Source organism: Salvelinus alpinus, chromosome 1 (assembly GCF_045679555.1).
Source record: "Salvelinus alpinus chromosome 1, SLU_Salpinus.1, whole genome shotgun sequence".
In the NCBI taxonomy this organism is placed as follows: domain Eukaryota; kingdom Metazoa; phylum Chordata; class Actinopteri; order Salmoniformes; family Salmonidae; genus Salvelinus; species Salvelinus alpinus.
Window position 1 is genome coordinate 82,357,319 of NC_092086.1, and position 15,960 is coordinate 82,373,278.

General features: G+C 44.0%; 1 protein-coding gene across 8 annotated transcripts in view; it reads right to left on the reverse strand.

Moving 5' to 3' along the window:
• LOC139531724 (homeobox protein cut-like 1) overlaps nt 1-15,960 on the reverse strand; it is a 243,665-nt gene that overhangs the window by 90,799 nt on the left and 136,906 nt on the right. For all 8 annotated transcript variants that reach the window (XM_071328489.1, XM_071328508.1, XM_071328468.1 and 5 more), the window contains exons 4-5: nt 5,885-5,963; nt 1,868-2,005 (exon numbers count right to left, since the gene is read on the reverse strand). In XM_071328489.1, the coding sequence (XP_071184590.1) occupies nt 1,868-2,005; nt 5,885-5,963 (217 nt within the window). The remainder of the gene's footprint in view (nt 1-1,867; nt 2,006-5,884; nt 5,964-15,960) is intronic.

A 15,960-nucleotide genomic window follows, 5' to 3' on the forward strand; every position in this document is an offset into this window, starting at 1 on the left:
ACAATTAATCTTCTCCTTTCCCCCCTCTGATAACCAGGTGGCGAATCGCATCTCTGCATGTCTGGCAGACATATCAGTGTGGATGACGGATCACCACCTCAAGCTGAACCTCGGCAAGACGGAGCTGCTCTTCCTCCCGGGGAAGGACTGCCCGTTCCATGATCTCGCCATCACGGTTGACAACTCCATTGTGTCCTCCTCCCAGAGTGCTAAGAACCTTGGCGTGATCCTGGACAACACCCTGTCGTTCTCAACTCACATCAAGGTGGTGACCCGTTCCTGTAGGTTCATGCTCTACAACATTCGCAGAGTACGACCCTGCCTCACACAGGAAGCGGCGCAGGTCCTAATCCAGGCACTTGTCATCTCCCGTCTGGATTACTGCAACTCGCTGTTGGCTGGGCTCCCTGCCTGTGCTATTAAACCCCTACAACTCATCCAGAACGCCGCAGCCCGTCTGGTGTTCAACCTTCCCAAGTTCTCTCACGTCACCCCGCTCCTCCGCTCTCTCCACTGGCTTCCAGTTGAAGCTCGCATCCGCTACAAGACCATGGTGCTTGCCTACGGAGCTGTGAGGGGAACGGCACCTCCGTACCTTCAGGCTCTGATCAGGCCCTACACCCAAACAAGGGCACTGCGTTCATCCACCTCTGGCCTGCTCGCCTCCCTACCTCTGAGGAAGTACAGTTCCCGCTCAGCCCAGTCAAAACTGTTCGCTGCTCTGGCACCCCAATGGTGGAACAAACTCCCTCACGACGCCAGGTCAGCGGAGTCAATCACCACCTTCCGGAGACACCTGAAACCCCACCTCTTTAAGGAATACCTAGGATAGGATAAAGTAATCCTTCTAACCCCCCCTCCCCCTTAAAAGAGTTAGATGCACTATTGTAAAGTGGTTGTTCCACTGGATATCATAAGGTGAATGCACCAATTTGTAAGTCGCTCTGGATAAGAGCGTCTGCTAAATGACTTAAATGTAAATGTAAATGTTACTGAGGAGTGGCTTCCATCTGGCCACTCTACCATAAGGGCCCGATTGGTGGAGTGCTGCAGAGATGGTTGCCCTTCTGAAAGGTTATCCCTTCTACACAGAGGAACTTTGGACCTCTGTCAGACTGACCATCGGGTTCTTGGTCACCTCCCTGACCTAGTCCCTTCTCCCTCGATTGCTCGGTTTGGCCGTGCAGCCAGCTGTAGGAAGAGTCTTGGTGGTTCCAAACTTCTTCCATTTAAAAATGAAGTCCACTGTGTTCTTGGGGGCCTTCAATGCTGCAGAAGTTGTTTTGTACCCTTCCCCAGATCTGTGCCTCGACACAATCCTGTCTCGGAGCTCTACGGACAATTCCTTTGACCTCATGGCTTGGTTTTTGCTCTGACATGCACTGACTCTGGGACCTTATATAGACAGGTGTGTGTCTTTCCAAATCATGTCCAATCAATTGAATGTACCACAGGTGAACTCCAATCAAGTTGTAGAAACATCTCAAGGATGATCAATGGAAACAGGATGCACCTGAGCTAAATTTCGAGTCTCATAGCAAAGGATCTGAATATTTATGTAATTGAATTAATTGAATCCATTTTTAAATTAGGCTGTAACATAACAAAATGTGGAGAAAGTCAAGGGGTCTGAATACTTTTCTAATGCACTGTAGGAACAAAGAGTATGTGAAGGAAAATATACCTAATAATAATAATTTTTAATATATATATTTTTTAAATAATATAAATATATATATATTTTAAAAAATGGATATGGGTGATTGGAAATGTTTCAGACAATTACATTGATAGAAGCCACAATCTGCAATATCAAAGCTGATCTACACAAAATAAAACCAAATAAGAGTGTGTGTCTCAGTCTCACCGTGGTTCTTGACCTCAGCGATCTCCTGGGTGTAGCCCTCCAGCGTCTCGCGGAGCTTCTGGTTCTCCGTCTCGATGTCGTGCATCCTCTGGACCTTCAGCTGTAGCTGCTGGGCAGCCTCCAGGGCCGACACAGGGTCTGATGGGACGGGAGAGGACACTTATGTTACTAATCATTATGCATCACAAATCACAAGAAATCACTAATCACTATACAAATCAACAATATACATTACTAATTATTAGACTACACAGGATTGGGCTATGCATGTCCACAAAACATGTCTGACACCAGGGCAGCCTTTCAAAGTGGAACAGCTTGGTGTATATATGATTAGTATTAGTGTAGCATGTTTCGAAGATCGGTTCATTGAGGAGATCCTAAGACCCACCCGTCCATTCATCCCTCCCTACCACTCTCTCTCTGTCTCTAACCTCTACCTCTCACTCCATTCAAACATCAATCCAGGCACTGCAACAATAAGGTGTATTGTGGGGTTTTGTGTCCCTGGCAGTGACCATGAGTGGCCAGGGCGAGTCACGTGAGGCTGACTGATGATGAGTCCTGTGTGTGTGTGTGTGTGTGTGTGAGTTGGGTGCCAGAGCAGCAGAGCTATGTATAGCTGCCCCCATTCGTACAGAGTAGAGCAGGAGTGCTGAGACAGCGCTGCTGTGGTTGCAACACACACACAGACACACACACACACACACACACACACACACACACACACACACACACACACACACACACACACACACACACACACACACACACACACACACACACACACACACACACACACACACACACACACACACACACACACAATGGTCACGTGAACAAGTAGCCCAGACAAAGAAGATGAAGAGAGGCGAAGAGAGGGAGAAAAAGGGCAAGAAAGGGAGAGGCAGGGAGAATGAATGAGAGAGGAAAATAGAGATAGGAAGAGGGGCGATAGCTAGGATTCAGGACAATGATGATGACTTTCTTATCTTTGGGGTTTGGGCAGAGAAACCCATGGGACAACAACACATTCCTGTAGACAGACTAAAGCGGGCTTGTATGAAAATAATATACACGCTTGCAGAACATATATTGCCCAACTACACTCTTGACTACAGTGCCTATTTGTGATCGGTCCTCAGCCAATGGCACAACCCAAGGTGGTGGAAACTGTGGATTGATAAATGTATATATTGATTAACTGAATTAAATCAAAGCTGTAAAACACATTACGGATGACTCGAAAAAGTAAATGACTGATTTTGGTCCTCTTTTGAATCAAGGTCAGAAATTGTGGTGATGGGGATGGGTAAGGGAGGCATTTGGAGACTGGCAGGGTGTTCTAACCCTGAGTCCCCCCCCACTCGCACGTTGGGCGCTGCCAGTCCTGGCCTCATCAGTGCCCGGCATCGACGCGGCCGCTAATTGCCGTATGACTAATTATGCCCCAATTCCAGTTGATTTTCTTTAATGAGACAGCTGGGTTAATTATGTAATCATATGATTACATTAGCCCCCCTGGCCCTGAGAGAGAGAGAGCAGAGAAAGAGGGAGAGAGGGAAAGGGGGGGAGGAAGAGGAGGGATATGAAAAGAGTGGTAGAGAGGGGTAAACAACGGGAGATAAAAGGAGGAAGAGCGAGAGGGAGAGTATAAGATCATATATTCCAGGCCGACATAATTCCACATTGACATTATGGGTTATTGTGTGTCGGCAGCGACCAAAAAAATCTCAGGCTGTAACACAAGAAACTGTGGAAAGTCAAGGGGTGTGAATACTTCCTGAAAGCGCTGTGGACACACCACGTCAAACACACCAGTGCATTGCGAATCTGATAAACTCCTCTCCCCACTAAGATAGTCCTTCTGTTACGTGAAACAAGGGCCAAGTTATCTCCACAACGTCCTTGGAGGGAGAAGCAGTCTAGAGTACCAGCCAAGCCGCTGAGGACACAACAGCATTATCAAAAGATCTGTTATGTCAACAACGGCGCGCGGTGTTCTAACACCCTACGTCATAACACAAAGTGTTCATCTAAGACTCTACAACATTGGACAGATAGAAGAGCTCTGGTCTGGCCATGGACAGCCTGTTCCCATGCTACACCAATCCCTATTTGATTGTGAAAATGTACTTTGACTTCTCGTCATACAAAATGACAGTAGTACCGACATTCTTGAAGGGTTGGATGGGAACTAATCTTTTAATTCCATTTCAATATTATCTATGATGATACCCTCTGTTGTTAAGGGTGATTTGAATGACCCCATATGATTAAAAAACGACTGTCAATGTGAACTACAGTGTGACAGGAGAGAAGGTCATAATGTGACATTATGGTGATGAGTGCTGTCACAGTACAGGGCTGTATCACATCTAGCCTGTCTCTGTCGGCCTAGTCCCAGTGCCTACCACTCTATTGCTACTCTCTCCAGAACAGACGGACTGACTACAGTGTGTGTCGGAATATCTCTCTTCTTCTCCCTGGAACTTATAACTGGGAGATTTTCCCTTCACTAGACAGGCAGTGGCAGCACCAACATTGTCTGGATGGGCGAGGTTCTGTGTGTGTGTGCGCGTGTGTGTGAGTGAAGAGAGCGAGAGAGTGTGTGTGTGCTCAGAGCAGAAGGAGTGAGACTGAGTGCCAACTGCTCAGTGCAGCCACTCCAGCCTGCTGCAGAACACTGGGCTGTCTGTGAGAACAGTGTGAATATTTCCAAAGGCTTTATGAGAAGGCTAGACAGGGAAGACAGTAGGTGGAGACACCTGTCAACTTTGACATTCTACCACCAAGTGTCATCAGGGTGAGAGTCAGGTAGGGTGTGTATGAGGGTGTGTATTTTCCCTGGTGTGTTCAGCAGAGCTCCAAGGGGTGAATACACACTGACGTTAAGGTGTGTGTGATCACACAAACACACACACACACACACACACACACACACACACACAAGATAATCAGTGGAGTAGTGATCATTCATCCTCAGACATACAGACGTGGAGACAAGAATGAACAGGCTCCAGATTACACTGATAATACACAGACATTCCTAGACTTCCCCCCCACACACACACACTTGGAACACGGACTGATGTACGGGAGCCAAGGCAAAGGTCTCTAGGTGCTGCTTGTCTGTCTTGGTAGGCTTTGAGCTGTGTGTGAATGCGTGGTGTGGTTTAGAGATCCTAGGCAGGGCTGGGATCTCAAAACCACAACAACAGTAATTTACGCATGTACTAAGTGGTTCCCCAAGCAGGCCGGCTTGCTCCTACAGGCCTGTGTGTGTGTGTTCGCATGTGTTTCCATAAGGTTCACCAAGGAGAAAATGTACTGCTGACAGACAAGGCTCCCAGCCAGCCAGCCAGCCAGCCAGCCAGCCAGCCAGCCAGCCAGCCAGCCAGCCAGCCACACACACACACACACACACACACACACACACACACACACACACACACACACACACACACACACACACACACACACACACACACACACACACACACACACACACACACACACACACACACACGAACCAGCTCAGAAGTCCCAGTTCGTCACAGACTAACACATACTACAGTCACCCTCCCCTGTTGACTGTCCCACTATTAGTCAGCCTAGCCAGGAAGTCCCTCAGTGCTTTAGTTAGGTGGAAAAAACACTGGCCAGGAGATCTCCATGGACAACAACACTGGTATTAATAGTGACTGGCCTCTGTCAGTGTGTTAAAATCATCAATGTCCTCCCCATCCCTTCATTTTCCCCACAGGCTCCTGGAGGCACATCGTCTCAGGAACATCAGGAAAAGTAATCAGAAGTGTGTGTGGGGCGCAAGAAATGTGTGTCTCATAAACATGCTGGAATTGCCTCGGCTGCTGTGGAAATCCCTGTGTTGCATCCTCTATTCCACACACACACACACACACACACACACACACACACACACACACACACACACACACACACACACACACACACACACACACACACACACACACACACGGTTGAGCTGAGACTTACCTGGGACATCGATGAATCTCTTGTACACGCTTAGGAAGGCAGCCTCTGACTCCTTACTTCTTTTACTCACCGCGTCGATCTGAAAGGAAAGATGGAAATATTGCTTAAGAAAAGAGAGATGGGGGAGAGTGGTCGAGAGGAGATCAAACTTATATCAGAGAACACGACAACAATCATATCAGTCAAATGTTTGTGTCTCTGTGTACAGTAAGAAGGAAGTTAAGAGGTAGTTTCGCAAGCCAATGCTAAGTAGCGTTAGCACAATGACGGAGTTTCTGGGTATCTGCTAGCGTGTTATGCTAGCAGATACCCATAGACTTCCAGTCATTGCGCTAACACTGGTTAGCAACTTCCTTCAAACTGCACACAGACACATAATATATGGTATCCAAAATCCTGAAGTATGCCATTAAGGACTGAGGAGTTTTTCAGGATAAAAAAGAAACGGAATGGAGCTAAAGCACAGGCAGAATCCTAGAGGAAAACCTGGTTCAGTCTGCTTTCTACCAGACACTGGGAGATGAATTCAGCTATTAGCAGGACAATAACCTCAACCACAAGCCCAAATATACACTGAGCATATAAAACATTAAGAACATATGTTTTTTCCATGACATACACTGACCAGGTGAATCCAGGTTAACGCTATGATCCCTTATTGATGTCACTTTCTAAATCCACTTCAATCAGTGTAGATGAAGGGGAGGAGACAAGGAGGAGACAGGGAGGAGACAGGTAAGAAAGGTGTACACTGGAGATGCTTACCAAGAAGACAGTGAATGTTCCGAGTGGCCAAGTTACAGTTTTGACTAAAATCTACTCGAAAATCTATGGCAAGACCTGAAAATGGTTGTCTAGCAATGATCAACTCCCAAATTGACAGAGCTTGAAGAATTTTGAAAAGAATAAATGGTCAAATATTGCACAATCCAGGTATGGAAAGACTCACAGCTATAATTGCTGCTTGGGTTGCAAACGGTCGGAAACCTTCCATGGGAAGTTAAGCCCGGGGATTTTGCTTAAATTCATCAAAAACGTTAGCTGATAACAGTAAACCTTTTTTGTGGGATACACATAAGGCAATTCTAGGTCTTGTGGCATATTTTGGTTAAACTATCCCCAATTCAATGGAATTGCAACCCTATGCATGCACAGTGCATTCTTCCATCACATGTACAGCTGATTCTCAAGATCTTGCACACTAATGAGATGCTGAGCCCACACTACTACACTGTCTGAGCCAAGGACTGCATGTGTTCTGGTCAGTTTTGATTACAATACTGGGTGGGGTGAATATATTATATATTAACTAGTAAATAGTAGCCTACAGCAAAATGTGTTTAAATCATTTCTAACTTATTAACAATTTCTGCTAGTTAGTTTTTGCTACCATGTAGGTTTTAGCTTGCTTCAGCCTGATAACTGAGGAGTGTTAATTCACCTGTTTCAATACATGTTTCATTTTAAAACATTTATCTTACAAAGGAGTTGTTTAATCTAACTGCTTAACTATTCATCTGTACATGGGATTGTATTTGTTTTTTTTTACTCATTTTTCTCTAATCTTTACAGGAAAATGCCACGGGCACTATCTGATGTGTGGAGACATTTCACTGCAGCTAATGTAGGAAAAGCTGTGTACATTTGTAAATACTGTGCCAAATCATATGTCAAGAATATAACAAAGATGCAGAATCATCTGGCCAAGTGCATAAAGTTCCCTCAGCGCTCACAACAAGCAACCTCGAATAGAAGTAGAGGGACTTTTGTCAGAGGTGATTATGATTAACCTTATCGATAGCAACAGCTCATGGTCCTCCTGGAATCAGAAGTTTTTTTGACTCAACGGAGGAACGTAGTCAGAGAAATGCTGATGATTGTCTTGCTCGAGCTGTGTAAGCAACTTCACCTCGGATGCTCACAGGCAATGTGTGTTGGAAAAGATTTCTGAATGTTCTTCGCCCAGCATACACCCCTCCAACCAGACATGCTTTATCTACTCATTTGCTGGATGCAGAGTTCAAGTGCAGGTCAAGCAAATCAGAGAGAAAACAGACTGTATTGCATTCATCTCTGATGGGTGGTCAAATGTTCGTGGGCAAGGAATAATCAACTACATCTCCACCCCTCAACCAGTATTCTACAGGAGCACAGACACAAGGGACAACAGACACACCGGTCTCTACATTGCAGATGAGCTGAAGGCAGTCATCAATGACCTTGGACCACAGAAGGTATTTGCACTGGTGACAGACAATGCTGCGAACATGAAGGCTGCTTGGTCTAAAGTGGAGGAGTCCTACCCTAACATCACACCCATTGGCTGTGCTGCTCATGCATTGAATCTGCTCCTCAAGGACATCATGGCACTGAAAACAATGGATACACTCTACAAGAGAGCCAAGGAAATGATTAGGTATGCAAAGGGTCATCAAGTTATAGCAGCAATCTACCTCACCAAGCAAAGTGAGAAGAATAAGAGCACCACATTGAAGCTGCCCAGCAACACCCATTGTGGTGGTGTTGTCATCATGTTTGACAAGTCTCCTGGAGGGGGAGGAGTCTCTCCAAGAAATGGCCATATCACAGTCTGCCGATATGGCCAGCCCCATCAAGAGGATCCTCCTGGATGATGTATTTTGGGAGAGAGTGGTAAGCAGCCTGAAACTCCTGAAACCTATAGCAGTAGCCATTGCACAGATTGAGGGAGACCATGCCATCCTGTCTGATGTTCAGACTCTGCTTGCAGATGTAAGAGAAGAAATCTGTACTGCCCTGCCCACTTCACTGTTGCTCCAAGCAGACGAAACTGCAGTTCTGAAATACATCAAAAAGCATGAAGACTTCTGCCTGAAACCCATACATGCTGCAGCATACATGTTTGACCCCAAGTATGCTGTTAAGAGCATCCTGTCTGGTGCAGAGATCAACAAGGCCTATGGTGTCATCACTACCGTGTCTCACCACCTTGGCCTGGATGAGGGCAAGGTTCTTGGCAGTCTGGCGAAGTACACTTCCAAGCAAGGGCTTTGGAATGGAGATGAGATATGTTGGCACGACTGCCATATTGCATCAGCCACCTGGTGGAAGGGACTTTGTGGATCTGAGGCTCTTTCCCCTGTTGCCTCAATCATCCTCAAATCCCACCAACATCAGCCGCCTCAGAGCGCAACTGGTCCTGGTTTGGGAACACACACACCAAAGCACGCAACAGGCTGACCAATACAAGGGTTGAAAAATTGGTGGCCACCCGGGCAAATTTGAGGCTTTTTGAGCCTGACAACGAGCCATCCTCAACAAGGTTGGAAAGTGACAGTGAAGATGAGGCCTCAGTCTGATGTTCAAGAGGTGGACATTGAGGTCCGGGGAAAAGACATGGCTGCCTGAGAGGAAGACAACCAAAGCTTTAGTTTCTAGGCTTTCAATTTACAGATGTAAGTTGAAAACATTTTTGGGAGATGCGATGGATCATTGGGGATTATTCAATATTCCCTTTCTTTTGTTGTTCAGTGAAATCATCACATGTGAAGAGTCAACTCATTTAATTAAAGTTCAATTCATAACTAAATTGTTTTTTTATTTATATTGGAAGGATTTAATCATTTGCAATTATGTCTACTTATGATAAGGTAAAAGGTTTATGTTTCGGTCTCCATATGATATGGTAAATATATCCAATGTAAAAAACATCTACATTGAAATGGTATTAATATTACATTTGCATATATTTCCATTAATTCCCATATATTCCCGTTAATTCCCACGGAAAGTTTCCACCTCTGAATATTCCCCAAAATGTGCAACCCTAATTGCTGCTAAAGTGCTTCTACAAAATACTGACTCAGGAGTGTGAATACCTATGTAAATGAGATATTCTGTATTTCATTTTCAATAGATTTGCAAACATTTCTAAAAACATGTTGTTTTCACTGTCATTATGTGTTATTGTGTGTAGATGGGTGAGAATTTGTTTTATTTCATCCATTTTGAATTCAGACTAACACAACAAAATGTGGAATAAGTCAATGGGTATGAATACTTTCTGAATGCACTGTTTGTAGTTTAGGGCTGTCCCCGACTAAAATAAATCTTGGTCGACCGAGAGTCCCCTTGTTCTTTTCAAATTTTTTAAACGTATTTTTCCATATATATAGACACACACACATACCCTATGTGTTTGAATAAAATCAACTAAATATGCACTGAGCTTGTCTGATGCTTTAAGCACACAGTTTGATTAAATAATTAACACAAATTACTCAAGAAAGAGCCCGATGGTCACTGTGTTAAAAAAAAATGACAGCGAGTGGCTGTGTGACTGGCACACGTTGTCTCGCACTCCTCCATACTGCAGCGAAAAGCCAGCACAGCAAGTGTTTATTGCGCTGTCCGTGCTGAAGCTGCAACAACATTTCAGCCATTTAGTTTCTTACTTGTTTCTGACTGAAAAGGTATGTTACTGAAATCCCAAATTTGTTTAGGAAAAACATTCCCTCAACCCTTGCTCTCTTTATGTGAAACATGTAAGCATTGCTTGCATGTGACCAAAAGGACCTGACCTGTCATAATCACATTAATAAATTGGTTATAACAAACTCCGAACACAGTAACCGCAAAATGGATGCGGAAGACATGAAAAAGAAACTCGAAACAGGTGAATGTTTGCTGGTTGCTCAGGAGGGAAAGGGGAAGTCAGATCTGTGGAAGACATTTGACTTAGTTGTAGAAACTACTGGAGATCAAGAAAAATTAGGGTATCAGAACAAGCTTTGTGTGAATATTATGTGTACCTTTTCTGACCATTTGGAACAGTGTAAACAACTCTAAATAAATACCAGAGAGTCTGTTCTAATGAAAAAAATGACAATTTAAAGCCTTTATTACAGCAGACTAAAAACAGTTGCATGCGTTCATTAATTGCAGTTTATTTATTGTTTGGGCTATTTATTGAAAGCGGCCTTTGTTATTTAATTTGAAAACTAAAATGCTTGTTTGCATTTCAAAGCATGAATGTATCATATGCTGTGTGATGGCATGAAGGAATTCATGAGTGATTGATTGATACGGTAGCCTATATAGTGAAATAAGCCTAAGTAGCCTACGGTATCAAGACTAAACAGGACGCGCTCTTAGACCTACAGCACGATGGTGGTTATATACAAAGATACTATATAAAGCCTACTAATGATAATGACATTACTTATTATTATGGTGATCATAATAACTGTAATAATACCAATAAGAAGGAGATCAAGAGATAGGAGAGAGAGCTGCATGCATATTATGTGTGACAAACAGGTGCTGTTAGATTACAGTATTATTTTTCTGCCTGTTTGGAACAGTGTAAACAACACCAAATAAATAAGTAATACCAGTCTGTTCTAACGACAAAAAAATAGTAAAGCCTTTATTACAGCATAGCAAAGATTAAAAACAGCCAAATCGGTGAAATTGCTTTATCAGACAATTTCCCGTGGCATGAGGCTTGGTGCTCATGGAATCAGTAAACAAACACTCAAACAGGCAACAGAAACGAGATCTCTTATTTCTGTAGATATATATGGATGATTTATAAAGCCAGCCACATTTAACAGTTAGGCTATTGATTTTACAGTAGACCTCATTAAGTTGGGGTTTCCTCTCTCCTCAATTTTCTTAGACAATTAGGCTACGGCAAGGGCTGTTTTCTCGTCCATGCTGCTGCTGCCTCTGCTGCATTGTTCTCCATCCCAATAGGCTGGTTAACGTTGCTATTAAGCACATACAGTAGCAACATAGGGAAAGGTGCCAATTCTAAGGCGCACTGAAGATTATGTTTCAGAACCGCGGACAGTGACCGTATCCAACGCGAGAGAAAGCGCATTTGTTATAAAATAATATTTGATTTATTAGTGTTGCACCATTACTTTTTACATAATATAACCATATAAAATTTTAGTACCACATGGCCTCTGCAATGGATAAGTACACTGATACAGGTGCGAATCAGACAGGTGTCTGTGCACCATGACATTGTTTTTTTAACCTTGCGACTCTTCGACTGAAGAAATCTCGGTCGACCAACAGGCTTTCGACTAAACAATCGACCAGTCGACTAAATGATGTCAGCTCAAATGCAGTTCAACATGAATCGGATTGCATTTATATAAAAATGAATTCATCCTTAACAGCGTCAGCTCCAGATCTATTAGTGCTGTAATACTTCCACCACAGAATGTATGCCTTAGAAAGGCATTCATAGCAGTGTAACAACCTGCTTAAAGATATTGAGCTTCCAACCCTCTTAGTTCATGATGAAGACTGAGTGCTTCTCTGCTGTGGACTCTGGGAAGACAGACTCTCCTACAACTGGAACGCACCAAGGCAGCTAACCAATGAGTCATCAAGAAGGTGACGTGATCTGGCATTGGGCCAAGAGGCGCCACAGCTCTTGCATTCAAGTTCATCAACACTAAAGTATAGGAGTATAGTGCTGATTCATAGCCATGACATTGCTTTAGTATGCTGGTGATATGATACAGCATTGCGTTAACATTAGCTACACTGTACTGCATGAGGCTCAAAAATCATAATATTTATGATTTAAATATGTTATAAAAACTGCTATGTTTAGCTCCAAACCAACACTATACATCACAAATACCCGCCCATCCAGCAAATACATTACAGCTTTCACCAAGGTACTTCATATAGAACATAACATCAACAGGTTGTGTTATACCGTCTAAATGATAAAGGAAAGGAAACACACTTTGGAGACGCGTCACGGACCAAGTCAAATACTGCATCATATTCCTCCGTTGCCCTTGGAGAGGTAGGCAGAGGTGGTCAAACACAGGTCACAGATTACTCTTCCCTGAACCCTCTCTCGCCCTCAATACCACACACTGGACAACAGCTGGCGAGAGAGGAGAAAGGGTTTTGTCCAAACCTATTTAAATAGCATGGTTGGTTAGACATATGACACAAATAATAATCCACCCCTCTCGCTTTGATGCATTTTTTTTATCAGCTTTCCTTTACATGGAATCAGCTATATTAGTGGTGAGTACTCCATGTACACCATCACACACACACCTTTTTATATGATCTGTGGCACACACACACACCTTTTTATATGATCTGTGGCACACACACACACACACACACACACACACACACACACACACACACACACACACACACACACACACACACACACACACACACACACACACACACACACACACACACACACAAGCCTAAAAGCCTCAGCTGTGCTCTATACATTGAACCACCTCGTTATCATGCGCTGTCAATCAAATCATTTCCTCACGTATAGATAGCCATTGTATGACATTTGGATCTAATAGGAGCGGTACCAATCTTCAGAGGAAAATAACACAGTATAACCTTTATTCAACAAGATTTAAAAAAAAAAAAATGAATTATTTGTCAAAATGACCCATTGTACTGTTCTTCTGCAAGTAAACATTTTGTTGCACCATGTATAGAGTATCCTGTATCCTGTACATATGACTAATAAAGCGTAAAACTTACGTTTTACTCACCATTTAACCGTGGTAAACTTTTTTATACACTTGCAGACTTTTACTTGTAGTGTATCAGAGTAAGAAAGGTGTCCCATTGGCCTAGCTATGTGAGCTATTGATTGACAGCAGGATCTAACTCCCGCCTACTGTGGGGTTCAGAGGCTTCATGTGTATGGCTGTTGTTGAGGTCGCATCGAGTAGCCCTGAGGCAGCATGTGTGTGTGTCTACTGTATCTGTGTGTACTGTATGCAAGTGTTTAGGTCTATGTCTGTGTGTGTGTGCGTGTGCGTGTGCGTGTGTGTGCGCGGAGGTGTCACATGTCTCCTGAGAGCCACGTCCAGGTCTTAGCCTTGCTGCTGACTGCGCGTTCCTCCACTGCTCTGGGAGTGTGAGCAGCCAGCCTGCCAGTCCTGGCATCGCCGCTAACTGGGTCATCATTCGGTAGAGGAGGGGATGGGAGGAGGATGAGAAGGGGAGGGAGGGGGGAAGCACGAGAGGAGGAGTAAAGAGCTACTGTACATCCCAAAAACATACACTGAGTGTAGAAAACATTAAGAACACCTGCTCTTTCCATGACAGACTGACCTGGTGAATCCAGGTAAAAGCTATGATCCCTTATCGATGTCACTTGTTAAATCCACTTCAATCAGTGTAGATGGAGGGGAAGAGACAAGGCTTAACGAATGGACGAATGGAGGGCAAAAGAGGGTGGTGCAGCTAATGTTTGGTATACTCTGTGTGTGTGTGTGTGTGTGTGTGTGTGTGTGTGTGTGTGTGTGTGTGTGTGTGTGTGTGTGTGTGTGTGTGTGTGCGCGTGCGCGTGCGTGCGTGTGTGTGTGTGTGTGTGCTTACCGGACCCTTGCCAACAAAGTGGAGAGAAAAATAGAAAAATAATTGAATGTTAATAATAACACTAGGAATAAATACACAATGAATAATGATCACTATATACACAGGGTACCAGTTCCGAGACGATGTGCAGGGGTACGAGGTAATTAAGGTAGATGCGTACATATACAGTGCATTCAGAAAGTATTCAGACCCCTTGACTTTTCCCACGTTGTTACATTACAGCCATATTCTAAAATGGATTAAATCGTTTATTTCCCTCATCAATCTACACACAATACCTCATAATGACAAAGCAAAAACTGTTTAGAAATGTTTGCAAAATGTATAACAAATTAAAAACTGAAATATCACATTCACATAAGTATTCAGACCCTTTACTTTGTTGAAGCCCTTTGGCAGCGATTACAGCCTTGATGGGTAGGACGCTACAAGCTTGGCACACATATTTGGGGAGTTTCTTCCATTCTTTTCCACACATCCTCTCAAGCTCTGTCAGTTGGATGGGGAATGTCACTGCACAGCTATTTTCAGGTCTCTCCAAAGATGTTCGATCAGGTTCAAGTCTGGGCTCTGGCTGGGCCACTCAAGGACATTCAGAGACTTGTCCTGAAGCCACTCCTGCGTTGTCTTGGCTGTGTGTTTAGGGTCGTTGTCCTGTTGGAAGATGAACCTTCACCCCAGTCTGAGGTCCTGAGCAGGTTTTTGTCAAGGATCTCTCTGTACTTTACTATGTTCATCTTTCCCTTGATCCTGACTAGTCTCCCAGTCTCTGGCGCTGAAAAACATCCCCACAGCATGATGGTGCTACCCACCATGCTTCACCGTAGGGATGGTGCCAGGTTTCCTCCAGACGTGACGCTTGGCATTCAGGCCAAAGAGTTCAATCTTGGTTTCATCAGAGCAGAGCATCTTGTTTCTCATTGTCTGAGAGTCCTTAGGTGCCTTTTGGCAAACTCCAAGTGGGCTGTCATGTGCCTTTACTGAGGAGTGGCTTCTGTCTGGCCACTTTACCATAAAGGCCTGACTGGTGGAGTGCTGCAGAGATGGTTGTCCTTCTGGAATGTTCTCCCATCTCCACAGAGGAACTCTGCTCTCCCTGACCAAGTCCCTTCCCCCCCGACTGCTCAGTTTGGCCGGGTGACCAGCCCTAGGTAGAGTCTTAGTGGTTCCAAATGTCTTCCATTTAAGAAGGATGGAGGCTACTGTGTTCTTGGGGACCTTCAATGCTGCAGAAATGTTGTGGTACCCTTCCCCAGAGCTGTGCCTCGACACAATCCTGTCTCGGAGCTCTACGGACAATTCTATCGACCTCATGGCTTGATTTTTGCTCTGACATGCACTGTCAACTGTGGGACTTTATATAGACAGGTGTGTGCCTTTCCAAATCATGTCCAATCAATTGAATTTACCACAGGTGGACTCCAAACAAGTTGTAGAAACGTCTTAAGGTTGAACAATGAAAACAGGATGCACCTGAGCTCGATTTCGAGTCTCATAGCAAAGGTTCTGAATACTTATGTAAATAAAGTATTTCTGTTTTTATTTGAAAAAATGTTGTTGTTTTTTTCTTCACATTGTCATTATGGGGTATTGTGTGTCGATTGATGAGGATTATTTTTGTTTTAATCCATTTTAGAATAAGGCTGTAACATAACAAAATGTGGAAAAAGTGAAGGGGTGTGAATACTTTC